Here is a 24,950-nt window from a genome sequence, read left to right on the forward strand (position 1 = left end):
TATTTCTGCTTTCACTAAAAGGGAGACAGGAGGCAGAAGTGGGAGAAGACTTGGATGTTAACTTTTTTTAAACATCTGCTTATTATATGTTCTTTTATTATCTTGCATTACAGCAAGGTTCAAACTTGACTATATAAAAGCATATTTTGGAAATTCAGAAAAATGATCTATTTGATAATGTATACAATAGGCAGTATAGAAATCCCTAAGCCTTTCTACATCTACAACTCCTTTTTTGCATAAGCCTTCCCAAAGTTCCACTTTTAACTTGATAGGAATCCAGAATAATTTGTCTTTTCCATTGCCATCACCTTGCTTTTATAATATTCTACGCAGAACCTCTGAATTCTACTTCTCCGACCCCTTTTCCTCCCCTTGACTTAAATCTCAACTATCTTTCACACTATAGATGATTACCACTATTAAAGCAGATACATACTTTCTCTTTACTGCCTTCCCCATGTCCATCTCAAGTTCATTGTTTTAAAGGGGTGCTCTCAGATAAAAGGATAAACATGCTTTGGGTGAAAAATTTAGAAACACAAAATGTGCATATGGATCCAACTTAAAAAAAAAAACAACTTTAAAATTTGCTAATTAAACTTTAGACCAACTTTTAAAAAAATCATGTTAGGTGGCTAAAAATTGTTTCTATCACTGGAAGGTTAAAAGTGCTCTCACTGTATATCAAGGTGTTTAATAAAAAATATATCTTAAAAAGCCAAGGGCTGTCTTTATCATGCCATATAACAGCTGAATTATCCACTTGGAACTACTGTTTGTGAGTGACTTCAGAGGATTCATAAGCCATGAAATACGGAATTAGCATTGTGGCCAAAAGTTAAACATTAACATTTGCAGCATCCTCATGGATTTCCTGGAGGCTGAAGAGTAAATCAGGCCATGAGATTACTTTTATTCTGGCTCATATGGAATCCAAGAATGAGCAAAATCCCTAAATCTGCTTTTACTATGCAATAAAGAAAGCAAGCTAGTTTTCCAATGTAAAATGCAATTAAGTGGAAGAGTGGGATAAAGACAAAACATAAATAAAAATATTTACAACATAACATATATGAAATATAAAATGTTAAGTGGGAATAAAGATAGGATAAAAGGCATAGCTTTATGCCTATATAACTTTTAAATAATTAGAAAGTCTAAATCGAAACCACTTTACTTACACAGTAAATTCACTCAGGCTAGGGCAGTGAGAACTACGCATACCAAGAGCCCAAGATTCTACTTGCCTTTTCCTTAGTCATTCTTGCATTATAAGCAAAGAATAAGGAAGAAAGAGTTATTTTTGACTCAATCATCTCAATAGCATCTCCCAAGAAAATGGAAAACGTTGTTGATTGACAAATGGGGACCTTCCTCTCCTCCTCTTACCAACTGGTAAGACTGTCAGCAGTTTCTAAGAAGGACCCGCCTGGTCTGGCCTGCTGCACACTTAATTCGAATACTGGGCTTCCCACCCCAACCAACATTCAAACTTTTATGCCCAGTGAGACCAAGAAAAATCGAGAACTGTCCAAGTCCCAAGGCTGCAATTACTACTGTAAATCTTATGTAAATTTTATGGGAAGGTGAGAACTCCCAGATTTCCCCCCAGTCCCCCAAAAGGTCAAATGTCAAGGATTTCATCACTAAAATATTCAGAAGACTTGTACCCAGTTCTTGCAATACTGTTACAAAATATCAGCAATATTGTTACTAAACAACTACCAGCCATATTCACTGAGCAAATTCGTACCCACTCTTGGTGGGAGGTGAGGAGCCGAGAGGAGGAAAGCATATGTGTGGTGAACATGAGCAAACACAGAAGACCACGGGCAGAGCAAGCTAAAGGGGTAGAAACTGCAGCAGCCAGTAATTGCTCTGGGAGAAGCTGGAGGAACAAAGCACGAGTCAGCATAAGACATCTTGTTCAGGTAGAGCAGAAATGTAATTAAGGAAGAAAGGACATGCAGAGTGCTCTAAAGTAACGATGCAGTTTTGCAATGGGAAGAGAGTTAAGAGGGGAAAAAACCTCCCCCCGCCCCCACTTGGCCAAGGAGCTTAAGCATCCCTCAGTTTGCAGGTTCTGACCACAGTACTGACCCTTCCAGTACAGGGTCACCTTATTTATCCTAAAAGATGTGGAATATCGATGAGCAAGGCCCTTAAGTTAAAGAACACAAGCCACCTAGGCCAGAGTAAAATATCTCCATCATTTATCTACATGGACTATATATTTTACACCTTCTTTCATGAGCTATACAAAATCTCCCTTTCAAGTGCCATTAGCAAGAGCTTTGAAAAAAATCATAAAAGGCAACTCAAGAAATGATTTCCAAATGTGCCCTGGCTACCAGGCCACCGTCATATGTGTTCAGAACAGGTCTGGCTCAATCCATCTCAGCAGCTTATACCTGACCTGGTATCTCTTAGACCCCTGACCACCAGCCCCAGTGTAACCTGGACTGGTTTGGTGGCTTTCTCTAAAAACCTTAACGAAGAGCACATGAATGATCTTTTTTTTTTCTTTCTTTCTTTCTTTATTCTGAATAACCTGAAAGAACTACCTGTGCTATCATGAGATCCAACATCACTTTCTTTTGACTGGGGGATAAGCCCGTTTCTTCTCAGGGAACAGTTGGCAACTCCGTGTTTGCGCAATTGGTGCCGTTCACAGTTAGATTTGGTAGAAAAGAAGGCGTCGCATTTTTGACAAGGGTAGGGCTTCTGACCTGAAGCAGGAAAAAAGATAGATTTATCTGACTTTCTAATGAAAGGTAAGAGCTACTTTATTTTGCTGGACAATACTGGTAGTTGTCTCCCGCCCCCTTACTTCGGTTGAATGTCAGTAAGCTTTTAAAAACAAAACAATGAAACATCTAATATCTCAAAAACAGAGCAAAACATGCTTTTATTCTTTGTAATATTGAATGAAATATTATTGCACAATTAAAACATTTTAGTTTTGTCTTGGCATGAGGGGACTCCCAGTGTGGAAAGTAATTCTACTACAGCTTACAAATGCCTGTTAAAAGGGTCACATAGTCAATGTATGCCAGAGGTAAGAGGGATTGAACCCAGGATTGCTGGACTCGTACCATGCTACTGCATGTAAAACCTACTTGGAAATTATCATGTAACTGTAGAAATTTTCGTTCAACTAACAAAACAACAGCACGTTAATTGAAACGATAACGTTAAAGTAAATTCAACTGAATTTAATACTGTAAGGAATTTTAAAATCAGACGAGAAAATGGTTCTCTTTCCACAGGATAAATGGACCATAAGACATTTTTCTACAATTAGAGGATGAAGATGTAGGAGAAAAGGGAAATGAACAGTCACTTTCAATCAGGTAAGACAAAAATATGGTGAGCCCCTTTAAGACACCAAAGATTCTCTGGCCCCAGAGATGCCTGTGGCAGCTAACTGAGAAGACCAAACAGGAAGTAAGACAAACCACCTTGCTCCATACCCTTGACACCGAGGCTCAGAACAGGCCTTCAAGGGGAAGTGAAGACAGGGAGCAAAGATATGCTGGCCTTTCAAGTGAATTAGAGGACTGATATCCTTGCTCTCAAAAGGTTAAGTACTAATATCTGCTGGATTTGATTATAAGAGTATGACATTTACTTTAATTTACTTGTGTTTCCAAAAGAATGGCCCCTAGGAGGGATCCCCCTCTGCCTAATGGCGAAAATTCCTGGTAAATCCTATTTCAACTCTAGTCCTCTCCTTTCTTAGCCAATTTTCTGTTTTGTTTTAAATCCTCAAAACACGATGAAAGAAATAGGTCGTTCACACCAGACGTCTATGTTGTTTGGCTTAAAATGTTCAGGTTTCCCCACCTTCTCTTCTTATTTGGATTTTTTAAATATTGTAAATACAATCTATCAAAGTCCAAGTCAAGGTCCTTGTGACATAACTGTCCCTGTGCTAATACTTGTCTGTGTATATGGGGGAGGGGGGAAATAAAGAAAAAGAACAGGAGTTGGAGAGCCAAGATAGGCTTTTGGTTGTGGTGGTGGTAGTGGTGGTGATGATTAGGCATTTATACTTATGACCAACTTCTATGGTTATAGCCCCCAATCTGCCAGGAGGGAAAGGTTCACCTGACTATCTTGGTGACAAACACGAAGACTTCAACAGCTGCAGCCCCAATGCCTTTTGTCCCTTAGCCTTGGTTGGCACTGTTGGAACCAATGTACAAGTCAAACACGAAGCACAGAGGTCTCCTTGCATCGCTTTTCTTGAAACAAAAAAATACAGGGGGCCTTTGTTTTTACCCATAGTTTTGGATTAAAAAGAAGTGACTCCTTCCTTAATAAGCAGAAGCTCGGAATTTGCAGGATCTCCTAGAAATGCCCAGTTTGCACAGTTCAGACAGTTTAGAGCCACAGCTGGTGACAGAGCCCCATGTATCCAAGTCAGAGGTCAGTCGCCCAGATAAGCAGCAGCTACAGCTGAAACTACTCATCTTGTTTTCCCTTTTTTAAAATTATTTTTATTTGTTTGTTAACTATTTCCCAATTATGAGTAAGACATTTTTTAAAATCATTTTTTTAAATTTTGAGTCCTAAATTCTTTCACTCCTCCTGCCCCTCTCACTCCTTATAAGACAAGCAATTTAATTATAATTGTACATGTGAAGTCATGCAAAACAAAATTCCGTATTACCAAGTTGCAAAAGAAAACACATGAAAAAATAAGATAAAGTAGAAAGAAGTATGCATCTGTGCTCAGACCAGAGTTCATCAGTTCTCTCTCTAAATGTGGACAGCATTTTTCATCTCAGGTCTTTTGCTGCTATTGTGAATTGTCTCGATCAGTGACTAAGCTTTTCACAGTTGATCATCTTTCCAATATTGCTATCACTGTGTACAATGTTCTCCTGCTTCTGCTCACTTTACTTTGCACGAGTCTTCTCAGGTTTTTCTGAAACTATCTGGCTCATCTTTTCTCTGTCCCTGTCTCTCTCCAGACAGCCTAGCCAACGGTGGGGAGAGGGGGGGAAAGGCTAGCAATACCTGAATTCTTATTAAAATCATGAGACCTCCACTAGCTCCTAAATAAAGCCAGAATATTGCAAAGTTTTCTTAAATTCAGTAGGTGTTTCATGGTGTGTTTGTGTGAAACACTGTAATATTTGCTATCCATCTTCAATCAAATAAATCTAGATTTTCAGTTCCTTGTGATTGTCATAAGAATTACCAGTGACCAAGGACTCACTGGAAAAAAAAAAAGACAAATGATGTCAAGTAGAAAATGACATCCCAAAGCCAGAGAGATTGGCTTTCATAAAAATACAGAACCATCTACCGTCACTGTTGTTTCTATATTTTCCTCTCTTCAAATGCTTTTCTTCCTCTCCCCTTCATTCCTCTGCTACTATGGTAAGAAACTGTCACCATGCCTTCTGACAATATACTTCTGAAAGAAAAGATTTTAAGGGTTCAAATGATACTTTCTGTATTTTAAAGCAAAGCCTTTAAGTTAAAAAAAATCTAGGTAGATCAACTAATCAAAACTCAAAAGCAATAATGAACTTATAATAAACTACTTAACTGCATAAGCATTAGTTTCAGAGGTAGTGTGGTTCACAGCAGTTAAAAGGGTTTGACTGGAAGCATAAGTCTTGGCTTCCAATGCCACCTCTAAAGCTTCCTGGTGTGACCATGGATAAGACATTTTACCTCGAGTTTATTTCCTCATCTATAAGATGGAGTTAATACCCACAGAAACCACCTCAAAAGGCTGATGTGCAGCTCAAGTGAAATAATGTACATTAAAATGCTCTGTAAACTTTGAACCATTATACAAAAGTTACTCTTACACATTAGTGCACACACGAGTGAGCACACTGTTTTAAAAAAAATCAGTCCTTTTATCAATCCTTTCATTACTACTTGAATATTTCGAAGTTTGTTTAAAAAGGAAAAAATGAACAGAAGGGGGCTAACTTGGCAAATTTTCCTTCAAATTTCAGTTATTAAAGTAAAATGGTAGCTTCAAATGAGAGGCTCTATTTTTACTAGAGTCCCCGAAAAAGCAGTCCGTGACGTCTTTGTATCAAAGAATATGGTTTCTCCCAATGTAAGATTAAAATAAATGGATGTTTGGTTTTGACTCTCTCAGAAAAGCAACTAGGGAAAGAAATTCTTCGATACCATTTGGCAAGCATTGGGTTTCACCAGACAGGTTATCACCTAGACACTGACCTGTGTTCTCCTGCCTTTGGATCACTGCTGCCATAATTTCTCAGAATGCCCCCTTCATTTTTAATTCCTATCTTCCTTAAAAGCCCAAGTCCAATGAGATGTCCTACCATGGAGCCCTCTCCCTTAGGCCTTTCGGAACATTTCTTATATAGTACTGTGTATTATAATCATGTTTGTGTTTGAACCCTGTTATGGCAGGGGACTTCAATCCCAGAGTCCAGCATAGTCCTCCGTACACAGTAGGAATTCAATGCTCCTGAACAAATGCTGAATGTGAAAAAGCTTACTTGTTGAATATGCTAATTCCATAGCTATTTTTTCCACAAACTCCAATGCTCCTGAATGAATGCTAAATGTGAAAAATTCTATTTGTCCACAGGTGTTTTTTTTCCACAAACCCCCAAAATGATAGAGAATCCAGTGTTCTCAAGGTAAGCAGATAATTTCAACTATTAGTTTATTAAACTATACAAACTAGATCAAGCATTTTTTGGTGTATTTTTTTAAATAATAAAGATAATTCCATAACAAAAAGTTACAGGTGAGTTGCCTATCGGTGAAGAGTTTCCAGACTGTGAAGTCCCTAACCTAATGACCAGAAGCCTAGAGAAAAATAAATATAAAATTAAAAAATCCAGGAGTCAAGCAGTTCATAAATTAATTCCTGTGGCCTTTTTAAAACACATGCTATTTCTTAAAAATGTAATACAAACATCCCACTAGTGCTCCCTTCTCTGGGTATTCAACAGTCTAGTCACACTACTTCTTCCTACCTTATACTTGGAAAAGGTCAGGAAGGATTTATTAAGCACCTATCATGTGTCAGGCACTATACTAAATACTTAATCCTCATAACAACCCTGGGAGGTAGGTGCTATTATTATCCCATTTTACAACTGAGGAAACTGAGGCAGGCAGAGGTTAAGTGATTTGCCCCAAATCACAATAGCTAGTAAGATGTCTGAGGCTGGATCTGAACTCAAGCAGGTTTCTCTTCTTTTACGGACCAATTCAGAAACTACTTCTTTTCCATGAAGCGTCCTTTGATCCCACTAGTTAGAAATGAAACATTCCCCTGTTTTGCTACACACACACACACACACACACACACACACACCCCCTCTCTTCCTAGTCCCCAGATAGTATGATAAATACATGCTTAAAAAAATGCTTGAATTGGGCTGAAGATTTCTTGAAATATAAAGTGGAACAGAGTGGTAACAAAACCATCTTAGAGCACAGCTCTGAGTTCTGTCATTTCTGTCAGGATTCCTAGTGAATAATCTTCCACCTCCCAGGCAAGCAATATTTTTTTTTTTTTAAAGGGGCAATTGTGACTTGCCCAGGGTCACACAGCTAGTAAGTGTTAAGTGTTTGGTCTGAGGCTGGATTTGAACTCAGGTCCTCCTGACTCCAAGGCCAGAGCTCTATCCACTGCGCCACCTAGCTGCCCCACAAGCAATATTTCTTAAAAAGTTACTTGGGGCATCGAAATACTAAGTGACTTGGTGGCCTAGTTACCACATGTTAGAGGTAGGGATTGAACCCAGATCTCTTTGACTTTCTCTCTACTACATAAAAAACTATCTGTTGCTAAAATATGCTCTAATTCTTCTGCTTCAAAAACACATTTATTTGTATCCAGGCCCTTGTATGGAATAAATTAGGATGCATGGGCAGAAGAAAAGAGGCAAATGATGGCCTTGTACCCATCGTGGATGGTAAATAATTGTTAAACTGGATAAATGAAAGAAGCAAACAGGCTGGTTATGAAAAAATTGGTATGTAGGTATTAAGAAGGAAAAAAAAAAAGGCAAATAAGCCAAGTCACCTGCTTCCTGATTGCTAAGAGAGGCATTGGTTCCTGGTCCTTAGGCCATGGAGACACCATGTTTTCCTTGCCATGAACAACACAAGGAGGGAGAGAAGAGTAGATACCAAGTATTTGCATTGAGGAGCCAGGAGGAGGCAAAGAATTATTCAAAAGAGGTACTGTTGATGTAATAATCTGCAAAAATTTGGCTATTGCTTTGATTTTAAAAAAATTTAAAGGGGCAGCTAGGTGGCACAGTGGATAGAGCGCCAGCCCTGGAGTAAGGAGGACCTGAGTTCAAATCCGGCCTCAGACACATAATATTTCCTAGCTGTGTGACTCTGGGCAAGTCACTTAACCCCAATTGCCTCACTTAAAAAAAAAATCTATATATCTATATATCTATAGATATATAGATATATATAAAGCAGATTTAAATATCTCCTTCTTTGTAAAACTCTGGTTTTTATAATACATTTTAGAAAATAATGTTAATTTCTATACCATAAAAGGCAGTGGGGTAAAGTGGACAGAAGTGGTCTTTGGAGTCAACTCCTACATAAGAAAGTACTGATGATGTGACCCTAGACAAGCCTTTTGATGTTTCAATGCTCTAGGCAACTTCTCAGACTGTCTAAGTTATAGAATGGTTGCTGATCTTTATTCAAAGGGAGCTTTCTATCTTGATATTACAGATTGGAGCAAAAATGGCATGTACATACATGCATTACAAACACACATGGCTTATTTCAAGGCTAGCATAGGGATTGAAGCATATATACTATAGAGGTTGATCTTTAAATGTTGAAGGAGTAGATATTTTCCCCATCAAGAAGACACCATATTCTAAATATGTCAAATAAAGCTAAGAGCTTAAAAACTGATATAATAAAATGTCAAGTACATTGCAAGTCATGAAAATTAATTAAAAATTATCTTATTATTACATACAATTGTATAATATATTAAAATTATTAAATAAAAGATTATGAGAGGCAGTTTCTAAAGAACCCTGGATCCTAGTTCTTCTACATATTCACTATCTGTGTGACCTTGGGAAAGTCACTTCCTCCCTAAGCTTCAGTTTCCTCCTCAGGAAAATGAGGGCATTGGATTAGAAAACCTCAAAAGTTCCTTCCTGCTTTATTTTCTTTGAGTCTATGCTGATTCTCTGGCTTGGTGCTAAAATTCAGTTTCTATTTTAGAACTGTATCCAAATAAAAAATCAAAGTGCCCACCATATGGGCTTAAACACAACTGAGTATATACATAAGTACTTCATGAAGGCTATGATGATTCATACTGTTTCTGCCCTCAAACCATAGATTCTAAAGCCCTTTGAAATTTAAGAGATTTTGGAGAACACTTTGATGAGCATATAATCTGGATATATTCATACAGAATACAGTACAATCTATACATCTTGATGAGAGTAATTCCTTTGGGAGATTAGGAAATTTGGTTGTTACCATTGTGAGCCCTCCCCAAAACATCAATTAGATCATCACTGGAGACTTTTCTGCCTATGAAGAGCATTACCAACCAGGAATGCTCAGAGTCTGCATCCTAAGAAAAGCTATTAGGATGTCATGGACTAATCAAAACACTGCACCTCCAACAAACCTTTATTAAGTTGTCCAAGCCAGTGGTGTCAAACTCAAACAGAAATGGATCCCTATGGGCCACATACGATCTGCAGTCAGCAGGGAGTTTGACACCTTTGATACACAATGTACAAGTCACAAGGCAATCAACAACGAAACCATGAAAACATACAGAGCTTGTCCGTAAGTAAAAGCTGTAAAGGCATGAGATATATATACAAGCATAACACAAATGAGAATGAGGAAGGTATGAAAGATTGAAGAGGGGAGAATATCTTTCACCAGGGGACGGAAGGGAAAGTGCGTGGACAGACATGAGGGAAGACATCACGAAAGAGGAAGCCCCTGAGGCTAGATGCAGAGCTAGGAAAAGATTTCCATAGGTAGAAATATGGAAAGGAGATAGACAAGAGAACAGGCAATATAAATTTAAGTCATTTCTATTTATCCATCTATAGATACAACTACATCTATAGATAGAAAAGAAAACCACAAGATGTTTCCATTAACCTCTCTGTGCCTCAGTTTTCTCATCTCTAAAATGAGGGGATTGGATTTGATGGCCTCTAAACTCCCATCCAGTTCTAAATTGGTGATCCTATGTCTCTCTGTGTAATCACTAACTCATTTTAAGTCAAGGTGACATTTTGGCATCCAGAGCCAAACAACCGAAACTAACCTTGATTCACACCTTCACAGACAAGTAAAGACAGGTAACTTGCACCCGCAAAGACATAAGTAAAACTCCTGAAAGGAGATACTGGCTGCTACAGTACCTCCGGATAACATCAGTTTGCCTACAGAAGAATGGCCAAAGGTAAAGTAACTTGCACAAGGAAAAAAAAATTTTTTTTTAAAAATATCTACAACAAGCAAAAGACTCTTAGCTGGAGACAGACAGGTGACATAGAAGCCCATCAGATGTGGTGGTATTTGACTTTGACAATGGGACAGAGGGGAAGAGAAAGATGAAGAAGAATGCCCAACCAGAAACGGAGTTAAGTATTTAGACCTGTGCAGCAATCTGCCTCTTGAAATGTGAAAACTTGCTTCTCTGAAAGACCTATTTCTCAATAAACTGTACAGGCGATAAGAAGATTGTCATTCAAAACTGCACCAGTGACATTGCAGGACAGATCATATGGCATTTAACACTTCTTACCTTATCACTCCTAAGTTGCTATCTTCGACGGAACTATTATTTTACTCTGTCACACAAACTTCTTTGAAAGGAAATTTAAAAATATCCCAAATTCAGCAGCAACCTTCATAATCAACCTAGATACTTTAAAGTAACACACATGCCCACCAGAGAGCGCTATATTGACAGATTCTCCTAATGTCTCACTGTTTGTCGCCCAGATATGAAACTTCAACCCAACAAAGAAAGAAAAGTGCCGATATAAATTCCAAACACAATACAATTAGATGGAAAATATTTTCATTCAGGTAGCAATAGGGTCACTACTATCCATAGCACTGCAAAGTTTTACCTCCTGTATCCACTCCTCCAACCTCTTTTATCTCTTAACCCGTCTTTTGTCCATCTTGAATGTTCCAGGAAAGCTCTATTCCTCCTCATGACCCAAGAATGCTCCAGTTACTCCGATCCATTACCTGAAAGAGTGCTGTGAGGTAGGTAGTTGGTACACACCAGCTCCTCTTTCCTAAGTCAAAGTAAGGGTTGGGAAGGTCGAATGACTCGTAGATGGCTAACAAACAGGGCAAGTATAACTAGTGAAGCTGAGACTAAAACTGAGCTCTGCTGTGCCCCTTCTGCAGCACCCTAGCGCTCTTCTACTACTACAACGACCTCAGCCGTAAATGACTATCATGATGCCATTCACTACAGTCCCAAATGACTACCTTTTCTACCTGGCCCTTCATGCTCTGCTCCATCCAACTTTAACTGTCTCTTTCCCCTGATATCAACCAAGGACTCTTTCCTTTCTTAGAGAGTTCTCTATCATTTTCATCCTACTATCTTTTATCATCATTTTCTCTCCATTGAACTCCCTTCTCCCCTTCAAAGACTAGCTTGACAAAAAAACCTCCTGAATAAGCCTTTTTAAAGAGCAACAAGGGCGTGGACTCACCTCTAATCCCAAGTCATTGCTATTTCCCCATACATTCTGCAATCACTCCTTCTATCATAGGATTCCTGAGACTGTGAATTGTCTCAAAGGCAGGGACACCTCACCTTCTGAGTCAATAATTTTAGAGCTAACTGGATTCTAGATGCACCTAAAGTTTACTTTTTTATTTGAAAGGTCTTCTAAGAAGAATTAAAGTAACAAAAATAAGAGGAACCTGAAACACACTTCTAAAAGCTCTTTCAAATAATATTGGGAAATGAATTTTCTTTTTACTCCATACTGCATTAAACTGTTTTAGTCCCATTTTCTTCCTTCCTTTCTTTCTTGTGACATTCAGGGTACTTTTTATGGATTAAGAAAAGAAGCTTCGCTCTTTCTTGGTATTTGGAATCTATGGCACACAAATGTAATAGAATATTTCTGAGTCATAATGAAAATGATGGATTAAAAAAAATTCAGAGGAACAAGTGAAGATTTGAAGGAAGAGAGAAAAGGACAAAAACAATGACAGCAATGATCTGAATAAAGTCAACATGGAGAGGCAACAAAACTGGTAAATACACTAATCTACAGTTAATATCATCCCGTCAAAGTTAAAGATCACAACCCTCCTTTCTGTTAATAACCAAATTCTTTTCTTGTAAGAAATCTGGTGTCAAAACAAAAATACATTTATAAGACAACTAAAGGGTACTGTGGTTAAAAAAAAAAAAAAAAAGAAAGCTTAAACTCCCTGCTCGAAGCCAAAAGGCTTCCTGGTAAAGGACACTATGATACAATGTCTCCTATCAACGCAGAGTTAAGCATGCTTCAATACCTTACTACAAAGTCTCCTTTCAACCTGATTGTCCTTGTGTTTAAGTCGAGCAATTAACATCAATAAATTCTCAAGCAAAGAATTCAGGCAAATCAGAAAGGAGATACTGCAGATTAGTGTGCAATTACTTTTAGCATATCACATCAGCAAGAACAGAACTGGAAGGTGTTGGACCTAAGGGAAGAAACGTGGTCACAGCCTGAAAACACTCCTGTGGAAAACGGGATGAACTGTCAGGCAAACACATGGCTCTTTAGAATGTAGGACAGAAAAGAATTGAGGGTTTGGAAAAGGGGGAAGAGTAGTCACAGGGTCACCCTCCAATGCTGCCCAAAGATTCCCTCACAGGGAAGGAGAGGTAGTCATGGAGAATGCTTGCCTCAGCTCCTCATAGAAGTTTAAGACGCTATCCTTTGGGGCTGAGGTTGGGCCAAGGAAAACAGAGGGACAGATAGATAGAACGCTCTTACCAGTGTGTGTGAGCATGTGTCGCTGGAGGGAGCTGGCCCATGGAAACACTCGGGGACAGTAGGGACAGCTGATCTTTTGTAGGCAGGTAGAATATGAATTCTGCTTCCCCCTCAGGAGCTTTTCTTCAGGACCATCCTGCTCATCCTCACTAGGCACATTCTGGTCAGCGGTGATGGCTTCCTCTTTGACATCATCTTCAGCCGACTGCAGGAATGGACTGAACTTGTTGGCATCGGTGGTGGCCAGCATCTTCTCAATGCTGGCAAACTCTCCGCTGGACTCCAAATCCACACTGCCACTGTTTGCCTTGGGCCGGTTCTTGGTCCCTTTCTTTCTACCCCTCTTCTTTGATAGACCAGCTGGGCCCTGCTCCATGGAAGAGGTAGCACCAGGACTGCTGGCCTGGAGAGACGGGTCACTGGGCTCCTTGGGGCTTCCTGTGGTGGCAACGCCGGCAGCCTTCTGCTTTGTGCCTCCCAGCTTGTCAGAGACGATGGGATTGTTGGTGGTCTTGGGTGTGAGGTCCGACACCTCGGTTTTCAACAAGGCAGGGGCTGATGACACAGATGAGATTATCTGGGCAATGGAAGCCAGAGGTGGCAGCTCCTTTGTCACAGGAGGCTTTGGCAAGAGTGGGGGTGGCTTGGGCCGAAGAGGGCGCAGCAGGGCTGAATTGCTCAGGAGGGCCGGGGAGATGATAGGGACTGCAAGGTGGAGGGGGGCCTGAAGCGCCTGGGCAGGATGTGGAAGATTGGTGGTGGCAGTGGCAGTCGCTGCTGTTGTCACAGCTGGCTTCTCCAAACTCCCATTGGCTCCTAAAGTCACAGGCAGGGTGGGGCAAGGTGGCGGACAGGCATAGAGCTGGTCGCTAGAGCTGGGTCCTGGCTCTTGCTTTTTGGCTTCGCCTGGCACTGTTGTATCCTTATCCCGCCGAAGGCTCTTGGGGATGGATAGATCAATGGGTTCCATGGAACAGTCATAAGGAGAGGAACCAAGGAAAGAGGAGTTCTCTTGCTTCACTTGGACCAAGGCCAAGCCCTTTCCTTTCTGTGAGAAGTCAAGAGGCTCATTGAAGTCCATCGAGAAGTTGCTTGCAGGTTCCAGCTTGATGGAGATGTGGGAAGGCAGGGGCTGCTGAGTAGCCCCTCGAAGGAATCCATTCTGGGGCTCCAGGAAGGCAGTGAGGGGCTTTCGATCCCCATAGGCAACACAGCCACCATCCTCGAGTAGCATTGAGGCCTCTGGGGCCTGGGCTTCCCGAGGACCCCCACCACAGTCCACTGCAAGGACATAGTTCTCGATCTCTCGCTCTTGCACATGAAGGTGCTGTTTGAGGATATGGTGAACACAGTTTCGCTTGGTGGAGAAGGCAGTGCCACATTCCTTGCACTCAAAGGGCTTCCGCCCCTTCTGGCAGCCCGAGGCCCCTCCACTGTGGGTTCTCATATGGATACGCAGGGCCCGGTAGTGCTTCAGGTCCTCACCACACAGGCGGCACACAGTGTCCGGGGAGCAGAAGGCATCAACCATCTCAGCTGCATTGCTGGAAACATACTCGATGTTCTTCTCGATATCCTTCCGGGTGGCTTTGAGGTGCTTTTTCCTCAGGTGCCGCTCACAATTGGCCTTCACAGTGAAGGGATAATGACAGATCTTGCAGATGTATGGTCTCTCGCCACTGTGCGTGCGCAGGTGCCGGATGAGGGCGGCTTTATCGGCAGCGATGTAGTCACAGATGTTACACTGATAAGGGGAGATACCCAGGTGGGAGCGGACATGAGCACGTAAGACACCTGAGAAGGCAAACACTTGGTCACAAAAGCGGCAGGGGTAAAGGACCTTGCGCATGGCTTGGGTCTTCTTGCTGGCTGCTCCAGCAATGATGGCCTTGAGCTCCCCCTCAGTCACTTCTTGCTTGATTTTGGCCTCCATGTTCAAGGGCAGCAGGGCCTCGATGATGCTGTCCTGCTCTAGCTGAGTCTTCATCTCTGGCTGACCCGATGCCTCTCCCCGAGGCTGCAGGAAGAGCTGTGAGGATGGATTCAGCTTGGCCCCGGACTTGGACTGCAGCAGGTGGGAGTTGGAGGTTGCTTCCACAGAGTTTTTGATCAGCCTCAATGGTGGAGGGGGAAGGCTAGGGCTGATACAGCCTGGTGAAGCCTGCTGGGCGCTGATCAGGGGTGGGGGGGTAGAGGTGGCAACAACCGTCCGAGGAGTGACCAGGGGCTTTGGCTTCAGCGGGGGCATATGTTTGAAAATCGACTGCATGGGGGCAGCAGGAGCCTTAGAGAGTGGTGGAAGACTAATCTGGGGAGGAACTGAGGACGCCATCTTCAGGATCTGCTGGATGTCTGCCAGCTCAATGGCAGACTCACTGGAAATGGGTTTGACAACAATACTACTGTCAGGCTGGATGATGAATCCCTTCTGGAAGGGTTGCAGGGACAGATGCTTCATGTTTTCCTTTGTAGGAGGGAGGACTGTTAGAGAACCCCCCAGGGAAGCTGCACCAAGAGGGGACAAAGCGAGCAAGCCGGTGCTGCCGGGCTCCTGAGGTAGGCCGCTCTTCAGGGTTTCGAGCTGTATTGCTTGGTTGTCATCTAGCACGGGCTCCTCCTGGGGGGTAGGCTGGAGGTCTTTGGTGGACTGTAGGCCCAGGGCTGCCATGAAGGCTTTCTGGTCGGGGCTCTCATCAGTCAAGGACTTTGACTGTAACTTGTGCTTTTCACTCCCCTGATCTCCTACTATATGGGTTTGCATGTGTAGTCTGAGTGCAGAAAGCATGGGGAAGGCCTTATTGCAGGTCTCACAAATAAAACGATGAAATTCACTGATGCATCTTCGCAAATTTGTTTCACACCAGACCTGCAAGAAGCATGGAAAAAAAACAAGTCATAGTTGGGAGGACAAAACTAAAGAGAATCAAAACTCAAGTAGGCCTGAAGGGGAAGAGGGAACGATGAATTTTACCTCCAATCTAGATGGATTTTTAAAGGATGCACATTTTTTTAAATTTTAGAATGTTTCTTAATCCTTGGCTACCATGACAAATACTGTATGTATATACTGTCAGAGAACGTGGGCTAAAATCCTGGTTGGTGATTAGTACTACTTGTGACTGCGGCCAACTTCTGAGTTTCAACCTCCTCGTTTATTAAATGAAGGGATTGAACTCACTGATCTTTAAGATCCCTTTTTAGCTCTGAATTTATGATTCTACTAATAAGGAGAGACCTTTTTCTTAACCCCTGTACTGAACTTCTTGATATACTGAGTAGTGGGCTGAGACAGGGCTCCTGCCCAGGATATATGATCAGCCAACTGGCAAAGCTCAGGAAAATGACTTAATTCTTTGTGCCTCAATCTGTTCATCTGGAAAATGAATAGATTGGAATAGGCGATCCCTAAGGCCTCTAAGAGTTTTCTGACTGACCCTTTAGTGTTTCTCCAAATAAACTTCATTATTGTTATTTTAGTTAGTTCTATAAGTTAGCTGTTTGGTAGTGTGATTGACATAGCTCTAAGCCCATTTAAAATTTACATAGTACTTGGCACAGCCTAGTCATGAAAACTGAATACCTCTCCAACTATTTTGGAAATCTGGTGACCTCTGGATCCCTTCTCAGAAAAAAAAATGTTTTTAAATGCATAAAACAAAACATGCAAGATTACAAAACAAACCAGTTCTATTGCAATAGTTATCAAGAGTAAAAAACAACAACAACAACAAACCCACAAGTTCACAGAACCTGGGTTAAGAACTACTGCAATAGAGGGATAAGAAAACAGCAAGAAGAGAGGGAGAATGGATTTTAGCTGCAATTGAGATGCACTGTTTTAAAACTATGAACACTTAAAAGATAGTGGGAGCTCAAGGAAAAAACATTATATTCAGTTTACATTATTATAATATTATTATAAGTTCTGATTTTCATAAATCTGTAAAAATATTTGCAGGGTCTATAAAAGGTTTATCTTATCCGCCCCCCCCCCCCAAAAGTTTCTAAAGAAACAATGCAAAGTTTATTTTCTTAGAAGAAAGGTTCCAAATAAACAAATTCCAAGATTGAAATTAAAATTTTAAATGAACCCCTATTTCTTAATTTACTTAAGAGGGAATACCTGAGAAATGCGAGGAAATTTCCTACAAGAGAAGTCAGTGAATCCTAAATCATGGAAGCCAGCAGGAATTGAAGGATTGTTCTGAATAAAAGGCTTTCCGGTTGGGTCTCTTGGAAATTGCTTGTGGATAACTGCATTATGACGCAGCAATCCTCGATGTGTGCGAAAAGTAATGCAACAAATGTCACACCTGAAGGCAAAAGAGGAAACACATTATAAGCCTTTCAAGTCAACGTTTTCAAGTTACATGTAAGCTTTCACATAGCCCTGAGAACCCTACTTTATGTATTGCCTTGCCAGTATTTTCGTGTTTTTTAGAATTCAAAAAAAAAAAAAAAAGATAGTGTGGAATATATGGTAACACTACCTACTTGTCTGGTTCATTACTACTTTATACCAACATTTTCTGTACCTTAAAACTGCAAGAACTGCAAAAAAGCACCACTGATGTGTACATCAAAGGGGAGTAGACAATAGAAAGGCAGATGAGGATCTAAATGCCCTGTCACATTTCTGACCTGTTCTCACTGAACCACAAAACGTACATGGATAATTTTATGGATTTTGGTGTTTTCCTCTTTTAACTTTCTCCGTAAATGTTAATGCTGAAGAAGACAGACATCAATTCAAAGATCAAGGCAATCAAGTCAACAAGAGGGATATCTCACATTTAAAAAGATTTGGAATTATTCTCCAAATGACCTGGCAGCAAGTGATAACAACAAACAATAATGCCATTGCATTAATTCAAATTAAAATAATGTAATCAGATTCTGTCAATGCGGCTCTTGATATTGTCTACAGAAGGTCTTCATTTGACTACCTAATGAAACCCTGTCCAACCTATAAGATCCAGTTTAAACCCCACCTCCTCCAAGAAGGCTTCTTTTCCTGCTCCCTTCAGCACATATTGTTTTCTGCTTCCTCTAATTTCTTTTCTTTTCTTCTTTTTTTTTTTTGGGGCGAGGCAATGGGGTTAAGTGACTTGCCTAGGATCACAAAGCTAGTGAGTATCATGTGTCTGTGGCTGGATTTGAACTCAGGTCCCCCTGACGCCAGAGCCCATGCTCTATCCACTGTGCCATCCAGCTGCCCCATGCTTCCTCTAATTTCCCATAATGCTTTTTAGGCATGTTACATTTGATGTGTGTTCATCTCTAAATTAATCTCCCTTAATAAACTGTAAACTCCTTAAGTTTCTGAATCATGCTCCTTCATCTTCATTATCATGATACAGCATACTGTATCAGACAACAAGCATTCAATAAAAACCAGTGGAACTGAATGAATTAAATTGGGAAAAATCTCGTCTTTCTAACCCTGCCCACTTGTTCAATTTTTTCTCCTCTACTCCCAGGTACAGAGAATGATTAAAAGATGAAAAGATATGCAAGTGGAGCCTATTGTTTTTGCATTTTGCCCACACAAATTGTATTTTCTTCTCTGGCAACACTCAAGGTAAATCTGCCATGTACAGTCCCGTGCTGAAGAGAGTTGCTTATATACGCCTTTCATAGCTTATATTCATCATAGTTGTTTATATACACCACACATAGGTACTGAAATGCTAGTCAAAAGGACTCTGCACTCTCCTGTGGAAAGAACTCAACTTTTCAAATGTTGAATATATGAAGATAAACTATGGAGCCAACATCAAAAGAATGCATACTTTGAAAATTGCTTTTTTGCAAGAAGTGGTGATGGGTTATCATTTATTCTGTTATTCCTCGTGTGGCATCTGCTTGGCAAAAGAGAAAGAAAGATGCGTTATGTACAAAAAACTTTGTATTCTACTGCTGTTTCTCAAGACAGCACTTGCATTGCTATGTAAACCTCAATGGAAATGTTTTTGCTTTTAAACTCTTTTCCTCTCTAAATTAATTAATAATAAAAAATTTAAAAAATTATTTTCCTCCCAGAGAAATGGTTAACAAAACACTGGAAAAGTAGATGAAAAAATTTTTAAATTTTTAAAATTTACTGCTGAAATACCTATAATTAGTGTAACTTTCTCTTATCACTATGGAACAAGACAAGGCAAAATACTGTTCTCTTAAACATTAACCTGTATTATTTCTGTCATTTGTATCTTATCCTCATTATTTTGTCAGTATTTAATTCAATCGAGAACAGGAGATTTTGCTTAGACTGTCACCCAGAATAAATACACCCACCTAAAACATGAGACTTACATAGTTACAAAAATGCCAGATAAACAAACAATGACTTTAGTATACTTAAAAAAAGAAAGGCAAACACTACATACTGGAGAGTTTGAGCTAAATAAGCTTTGGGCGAACCATTAACACCATTGTTTTTCTGTATCCTTTAAATCTTCTAGTCAAGAAGAAAGCCTGGATTCTTAAAAAGTACACATTAATAATGGCACAAGAGCTAAGAGAGAGCCTACACCAAACCGGAAATGCTTCAAAGACAGGGCTGGTAATACAATGTGTGTCTGCTGAGAGGCTGGGAGTCACAAAAAGTCACAAGTGGTATATGGCGTGTAAAAGGGATTCCAAACCGTGGAAGATGTACACCCAGTCTAGTCAATTTAAACATGTACTATGTGCAAGGCACATAAGTGCTGAGGACACAAAGAAAGGCAAAAGACAGACCCTGCTCTCAAGCTTACAGTCATTAATGGAAGGGAACATGTAAACAAGAATGTACAAACAAGATACAGACAGGATAAATTAGAGATCATCAATGGAGGCAATGAGCTAGCATTAAGAAGTATTTGCATTAAGGAGGCTGGGCAAGGAAAATGTCTACCAAGTGTCAATAACTAAGCTAAATGCTTTACAAACATTATCTCATTTGATTCTCACAACAACCCTGGGAATTAGATGCTATTATTATACCCATTTCACAGAAGAGGAAACTGAGGCAGAGAGCGACTAAGTGATTTGCCCAGAGTCACCCAATTAGTAAGTGTCTGATGCTGGAGTTGAAGTCAGGTCTTCCTGACTCCTGGCCCAATCCACTTCTAGCTTCCTGAAGAAGGTGGGATTTCAACTGGGAAGAAAGCCAGCAAGAAACCACAGATCCTCGATGTGAATGTTATAAGGGCACATCTGGTTCCCCTTCTCAGGGAGATCAAAAACAGCAGCAGCAGTAAGAGTACCCTCATCTGACTAGTAAACTCTGGAAAAGAGGGTTATTTTAAAAATCCTAAATAAAAACTAAAAGGAATGTATCTAGAAGGAGAGGAAATAAATACCAAGAGAAACACCTTTTACTAAATCTCCTTTCACACTCAATACCTGTTGACAGAACTTAAATAAAAGCAATGTATAAAACTTATCACCCAGAAACACTCATAAAGTCTTAATCAGTTAGAAAGAAAGATACTCAACACTCCAACAAGTCACCCCCAAGGCCTTGAGGCAGAACTGGCTGGAACCTTGTGTCTAAGCAGCTCTCCAAGGACAATGGAGGTCCTTGTAAAGCTGATTCTGATGCTGAAGGACAGAGTATGCGCTGCAGGCTCACAGTTCTCAGAGGATTTGCAAACCTCACTTGGACTTGTCAGTCTTCATTATGACTTGAAACTGTTAACCTTACTGATGCACTGGCACAGCTCCATCCTAATATCTCTTAAGAACTAAGATATTTAATAATGCAGCAAGAATTCAGGTTTAGCAGAACTGTTATAAAATGCATATAATGCCTACACATCTGGGTAACTGAAGTAGCAGGAATAGGAGGTGTGAGGATTTTACAAAAAGGTACCCAGAAAAGGGCTGTAGGACCATTTCATTTGCAACTATGCTGACAATGTGCCACGAGGAAAAAGACAACTTTGTGTCTGGGGACCCTGCTTTTTTTGTTTCCTAGTAGCAGAGGTGATCATCTTTTGAAGAGTGATGCAAAATAAGTAAAAACCAATAGTAGCAGTCATGTGCATATAAGAGACATTGCGGAAGGGGGGGAAGAAGGGTTCCTTCTTTTCAGGCCTTAATGTGTTAAATTCCCCTCTCCACTGGGAAAAAAAAATTTTTTTCAGACCAAAATATTTTATCTCATGGTAAAAAATAACTCACAGTGAAAAACAACAGAAGCCTATCTCTGCAGACCCCAGTCCAGAAGATGACTTAAAGGTGATATGATTAGATATCCAAAAAAAATTTTTTTTAAATAGATGGCTACTAAGGCAGCTTCCTATCTTATCACTTATCTCATTCCTTTGAAGCCCTATCAAATCTTTTAAACCACTGGGCAGCGAGGTGGCTCAGTGGATACAGAACTGGCCTGGAGTCAGGAAGACTCATCCTCCTAAATTCAAATCTGGCCTCAGACACACTAGCTGTGTGATCCTGGGCGAGTCCCTTAACCCTGCTGGCCTCAGTTTCTCATCCGTAAAATGAGCTGGAGAAAGAAATAGCAAACCACTCCAGTCTCTTTGTCAAGAAAACCCCAAATGTGGTCACATTTGTCAGACACAACTGCAAAAACAACTGTACAAAACAAAACAACTAAGGACTGCTCTACCTGCAGGCTCTCCTACAATCTGTAAAAGGGTTGGTTGAATTCTAAAAGTCTGAAAGCATTTCCTCACAGATACAATTTTACAAATGATTAACTAAGTTGCCAGACCTACCCCAACAAAAGTCTAAAAACCACAAGAGCACAGAAATGCGCTAATAATACAAGACTTCTACACAACTATGTTTCTACAGAAAATAACAGAAAAGTTCTAACCTGAAGCATGATCTCTTCCCTAAATCCCAGCCATGGAATGGGCAGGAATCAGAGATCGGCTTAAAATCACCAAAGGAACAATGGCCTGAAGGCAATGGCTCCAAAGGGAAGTTAAAGTTAGGGTCCAGGGGAGGGAGTGAAATGAGCTCCAAACTTAGTGTGACCAACCTCCAGGCGACACTTTATTGGACTCCCACTGCCTTGTTCCTAGATTCTCAGAATTGTCCCAAATGCTTCCAGTAGCTTGAAACTAGGATAAGTCAATCAATAAACATTTATTATGTGCCTACTATGGTACCAATTATGGTACCAATACTATGCAAAGCAGTGGGGATGCAAAGAGACAAAAGATAGTCCCTGCCCTCAAGAAGCTCACAATCTAATGGAGGGGAGACAACAGGTAAAGAACTATGTACCAATTACATGAAGAATAAGTAGGAAATGATTAACAGAGGGAAGGTGCTAGTAGTAAGAAGGATGGGGAAGTTTCTTGCAGAAGATGAGATTTTAGTTGGGAATTAAAGGAAGCCAGGGAAGGAAGGCAGTAGGTAGACAGGGGAAGAGAGGGCATTCCAGTCACAGGAGACAACCAGAGAAAATGGCCAGAGCTGAGAGATGGAGCATCTTGTTTGTTCAACAGTGAAGAAGCCAGTATTGATGCCAAACAGAAAATTCTGCATTTGATCCCGGAGTTAGTTGTGGGTGACACCATCGGACCAGCACTTAGGAAAATCACTTTGGGGGGCTGAATAGGGGATAGACTGGACTCGGGAAAGACTTCAGGCAGGCAGACCCACCAATACTCTGGTGTCTAGGGGACTGTTTCCCTGGTCCACTATAGAATAACAATCTCTCATCTTTTCCTGTCCCTTAAGCATGTCCAAAAAAAAAAAAAGAAAAAGAAAAGAAGAGAAAAGAGAAGAAAAAAGACTTAGAAAGTTTTGACTGCTACAAACATGGGCAGTAGGTTTAAAAGGCTCATTTCTACACTTTCCCCTACTTAAACTCCATCCGGAGAGACAAAGTAGTACTAAATAGGAATGATGGGACTATGCATATTCATAATCTCTCACAAAGTACTTAAACTCCAGGATCCTCAGTTTCTTTAGTGATAAAATGAGGGGATTAGACTAAACTGTTCTCAAGTCCCTTTCAGCTCTGACATTAGGGGACTCAAGTAAGATTTGATTTGTCTCCATTTCACAGTGAAATCCAGATTTGGAGTATTTGGGGCTATTTCCTCACGTGAGCTAGGGGTATGCTTGGGGAGGTGGGGAAATCCTTGTTTCCAAGGATTTACCTCCCCTCCCGCTGGTTTCCCCTCCCCACCCCACCTCACCCCAAGCTGCCTATCAATCACACCACAGAACTCTCCTTGAGAATCAAGGGGATTTGCAGCCACAAATTGAAAGGGGAGCCCCCTTAGTAGTGGAAAAGAAAGAGAATTCGAAAAAGAATTCTGTGGTCTCTGAGACAACTGGCTGAGTTTGCTATATCTATATAAGGGATATGAAATCAAGAACCATAGGAGTTGGATAGATAGATAGATAGATTTCGAATTGGAAGGGATCTATGAGATCCTCCAGCCCCACACTCTCATTTCACAAATGAGAAAATGGAGACTCAGAGAGGTTTAAGTGACTTGGCCAAGGTAGTTTAAAGGCAGGATGTAAACCTGACTCCAAAACCAGAGTTCTAAAGGCAGCCAGATGTCACAGTGGATAGAGGGCTGGGCTTGAAGTCAGGTGGGTCTGAGTTCAAAACGGGCCCTTGACACTAGTTGTGTCTGTCTGCCTCATTTAATAGCTTATCTCCCAAGGTAGATAACATATGTAAAGCATGCAAGTGGCAATTAATAAATGCTTCCCCTTCCTCCTTACTATACCACACTGAACACAAAGTAGTCCTATTATATCTGCTTTGTTCCATATGCTCATAATGATGGCACAATTTAGGTTGCAAAACTTTTCATTGATAGAGGTGGTGCAATGGATAGAGCACCAGCTCTAGAGTCAGGAAGACATGAATTCAAATTAATGAATGATTAATCAATCAATCACTTAATAACAAACATATAAACAACAACAACAACAACACTATATTCAAGAGAGATCTTTTATTTCCTACCCACCAAATGAAATACATGTTCTACAATGGCATGGGATTTCAGAACAAGAGCCTCTTAGGTCCACACTATGATCCTTCGTTTACAGTTAGAGTTTAAGAATAGCCTGTTAATCAAGGCAAATTGAAGGGCCTGCCTCTTCTGTGGAACAACAGACACAAATGTCAGCCAGTCACTCACATTCGTGGCACTGGCCAATAGGAGCCAGAGCAAGCATGGAAGTGGTGGAAAAATCTCTCACTGGGAAACAAGTCGTTATTTAAACATCTGCAAGGTCTCCTAACACACACAGAGGATAAGAGTCACTAACCAACATTTGCTGACATCCTAAGTTAGCAATAAAGGCAGTTAAAGACGTTCAGTTGTAAACTTCTTATTCTACTATGCTTGACTGAAAGAAACCTGACCTGCTTCTTACAGAAAATGGTGTGCAGATGTACTGTGTGCTGCTGCCTTGGAAGACCAGAGAGGTGGGAGCCTTTGTCAATCTTCCACTTTCTTTGTTGCTTTGACTGAAAATCCCTATTACCTATGAAGAAAGAAGTGAATCTCTGATCTTTTCTGCATGCATCAGGCCTGTGTGAAAACAAAGGGTGCTGATGTGCAGTTAGAAGCATGCTGTAGGGCAGTGGGAAGGAGGGGCAGACAAAGGGGCATCAGAATGTGCCTGGACTTGAATGGCAGCTCAGTCACTGGCTGACCCCTCTGCGACTCAAATTTCTTCATCTGTATATTGAGGGGGATTGGATATGGAAGAATTCGGTCTCATAACAAAGTAATGTTGGAGCAATGAATATAATTCTAAAAGACAACACCGTTGCTTTTGAGAAATCACAAATCCTAAATAATTTCTGTATTATAATAGATGTTTACAGCCCTGGCACACTCATCCCAGGTTCCTCCAGGCATCTTATCCTTCCACCACTCTTCAATACACCTTTATGTAAATATAAAACATATTTATGTATATTACGAGTAT

General features: G+C 40.6%; 1 protein-coding gene across 8 annotated transcripts in view; it reads right to left on the reverse strand.

Moving 5' to 3' along the window:
- Positions 1–24,950, reverse strand: part of RREB1 (ras responsive element binding protein 1) — a 146,614-nt gene that overhangs the window by 14,173 nt on the left and 107,491 nt on the right. For 4 of the 8 annotated variants that reach the window (XM_027838004.1, XM_027837926.1, XM_027838167.1 and 1 more), the window contains exons 9-12: positions 18,812–18,880; positions 17,143–17,332; positions 13,020–15,885; positions 2,568–2,732 (exon numbers count right to left, since the gene is read on the reverse strand). In XM_027838004.1, coding sequence (XP_027693805.1) covers positions 2,568–2,732; positions 13,020–15,885; positions 17,143–17,332; positions 18,812–18,880 — 3,290 coding nt within the window. The remainder of the gene's footprint in view (positions 1–2,567; positions 2,733–13,019; positions 15,886–17,142; positions 17,333–18,811; positions 18,881–24,950) is intronic. The other 4 variants (XM_027838254.1, XM_027838323.1, XM_027838381.1 and 1 more) reach the window with 3 other exon arrangements.

The sequence above is a fragment of the Vombatus ursinus genome, unplaced genomic scaffold (assembly GCF_900497805.2).
Source record: "Vombatus ursinus unplaced genomic scaffold, bare-nosed wombat genome assembly UNPS02000577.1, whole genome shotgun sequence".
In the NCBI taxonomy this organism is placed as follows: Eukaryota; Metazoa; Chordata; class Mammalia; order Diprotodontia; family Vombatidae; genus Vombatus; species Vombatus ursinus.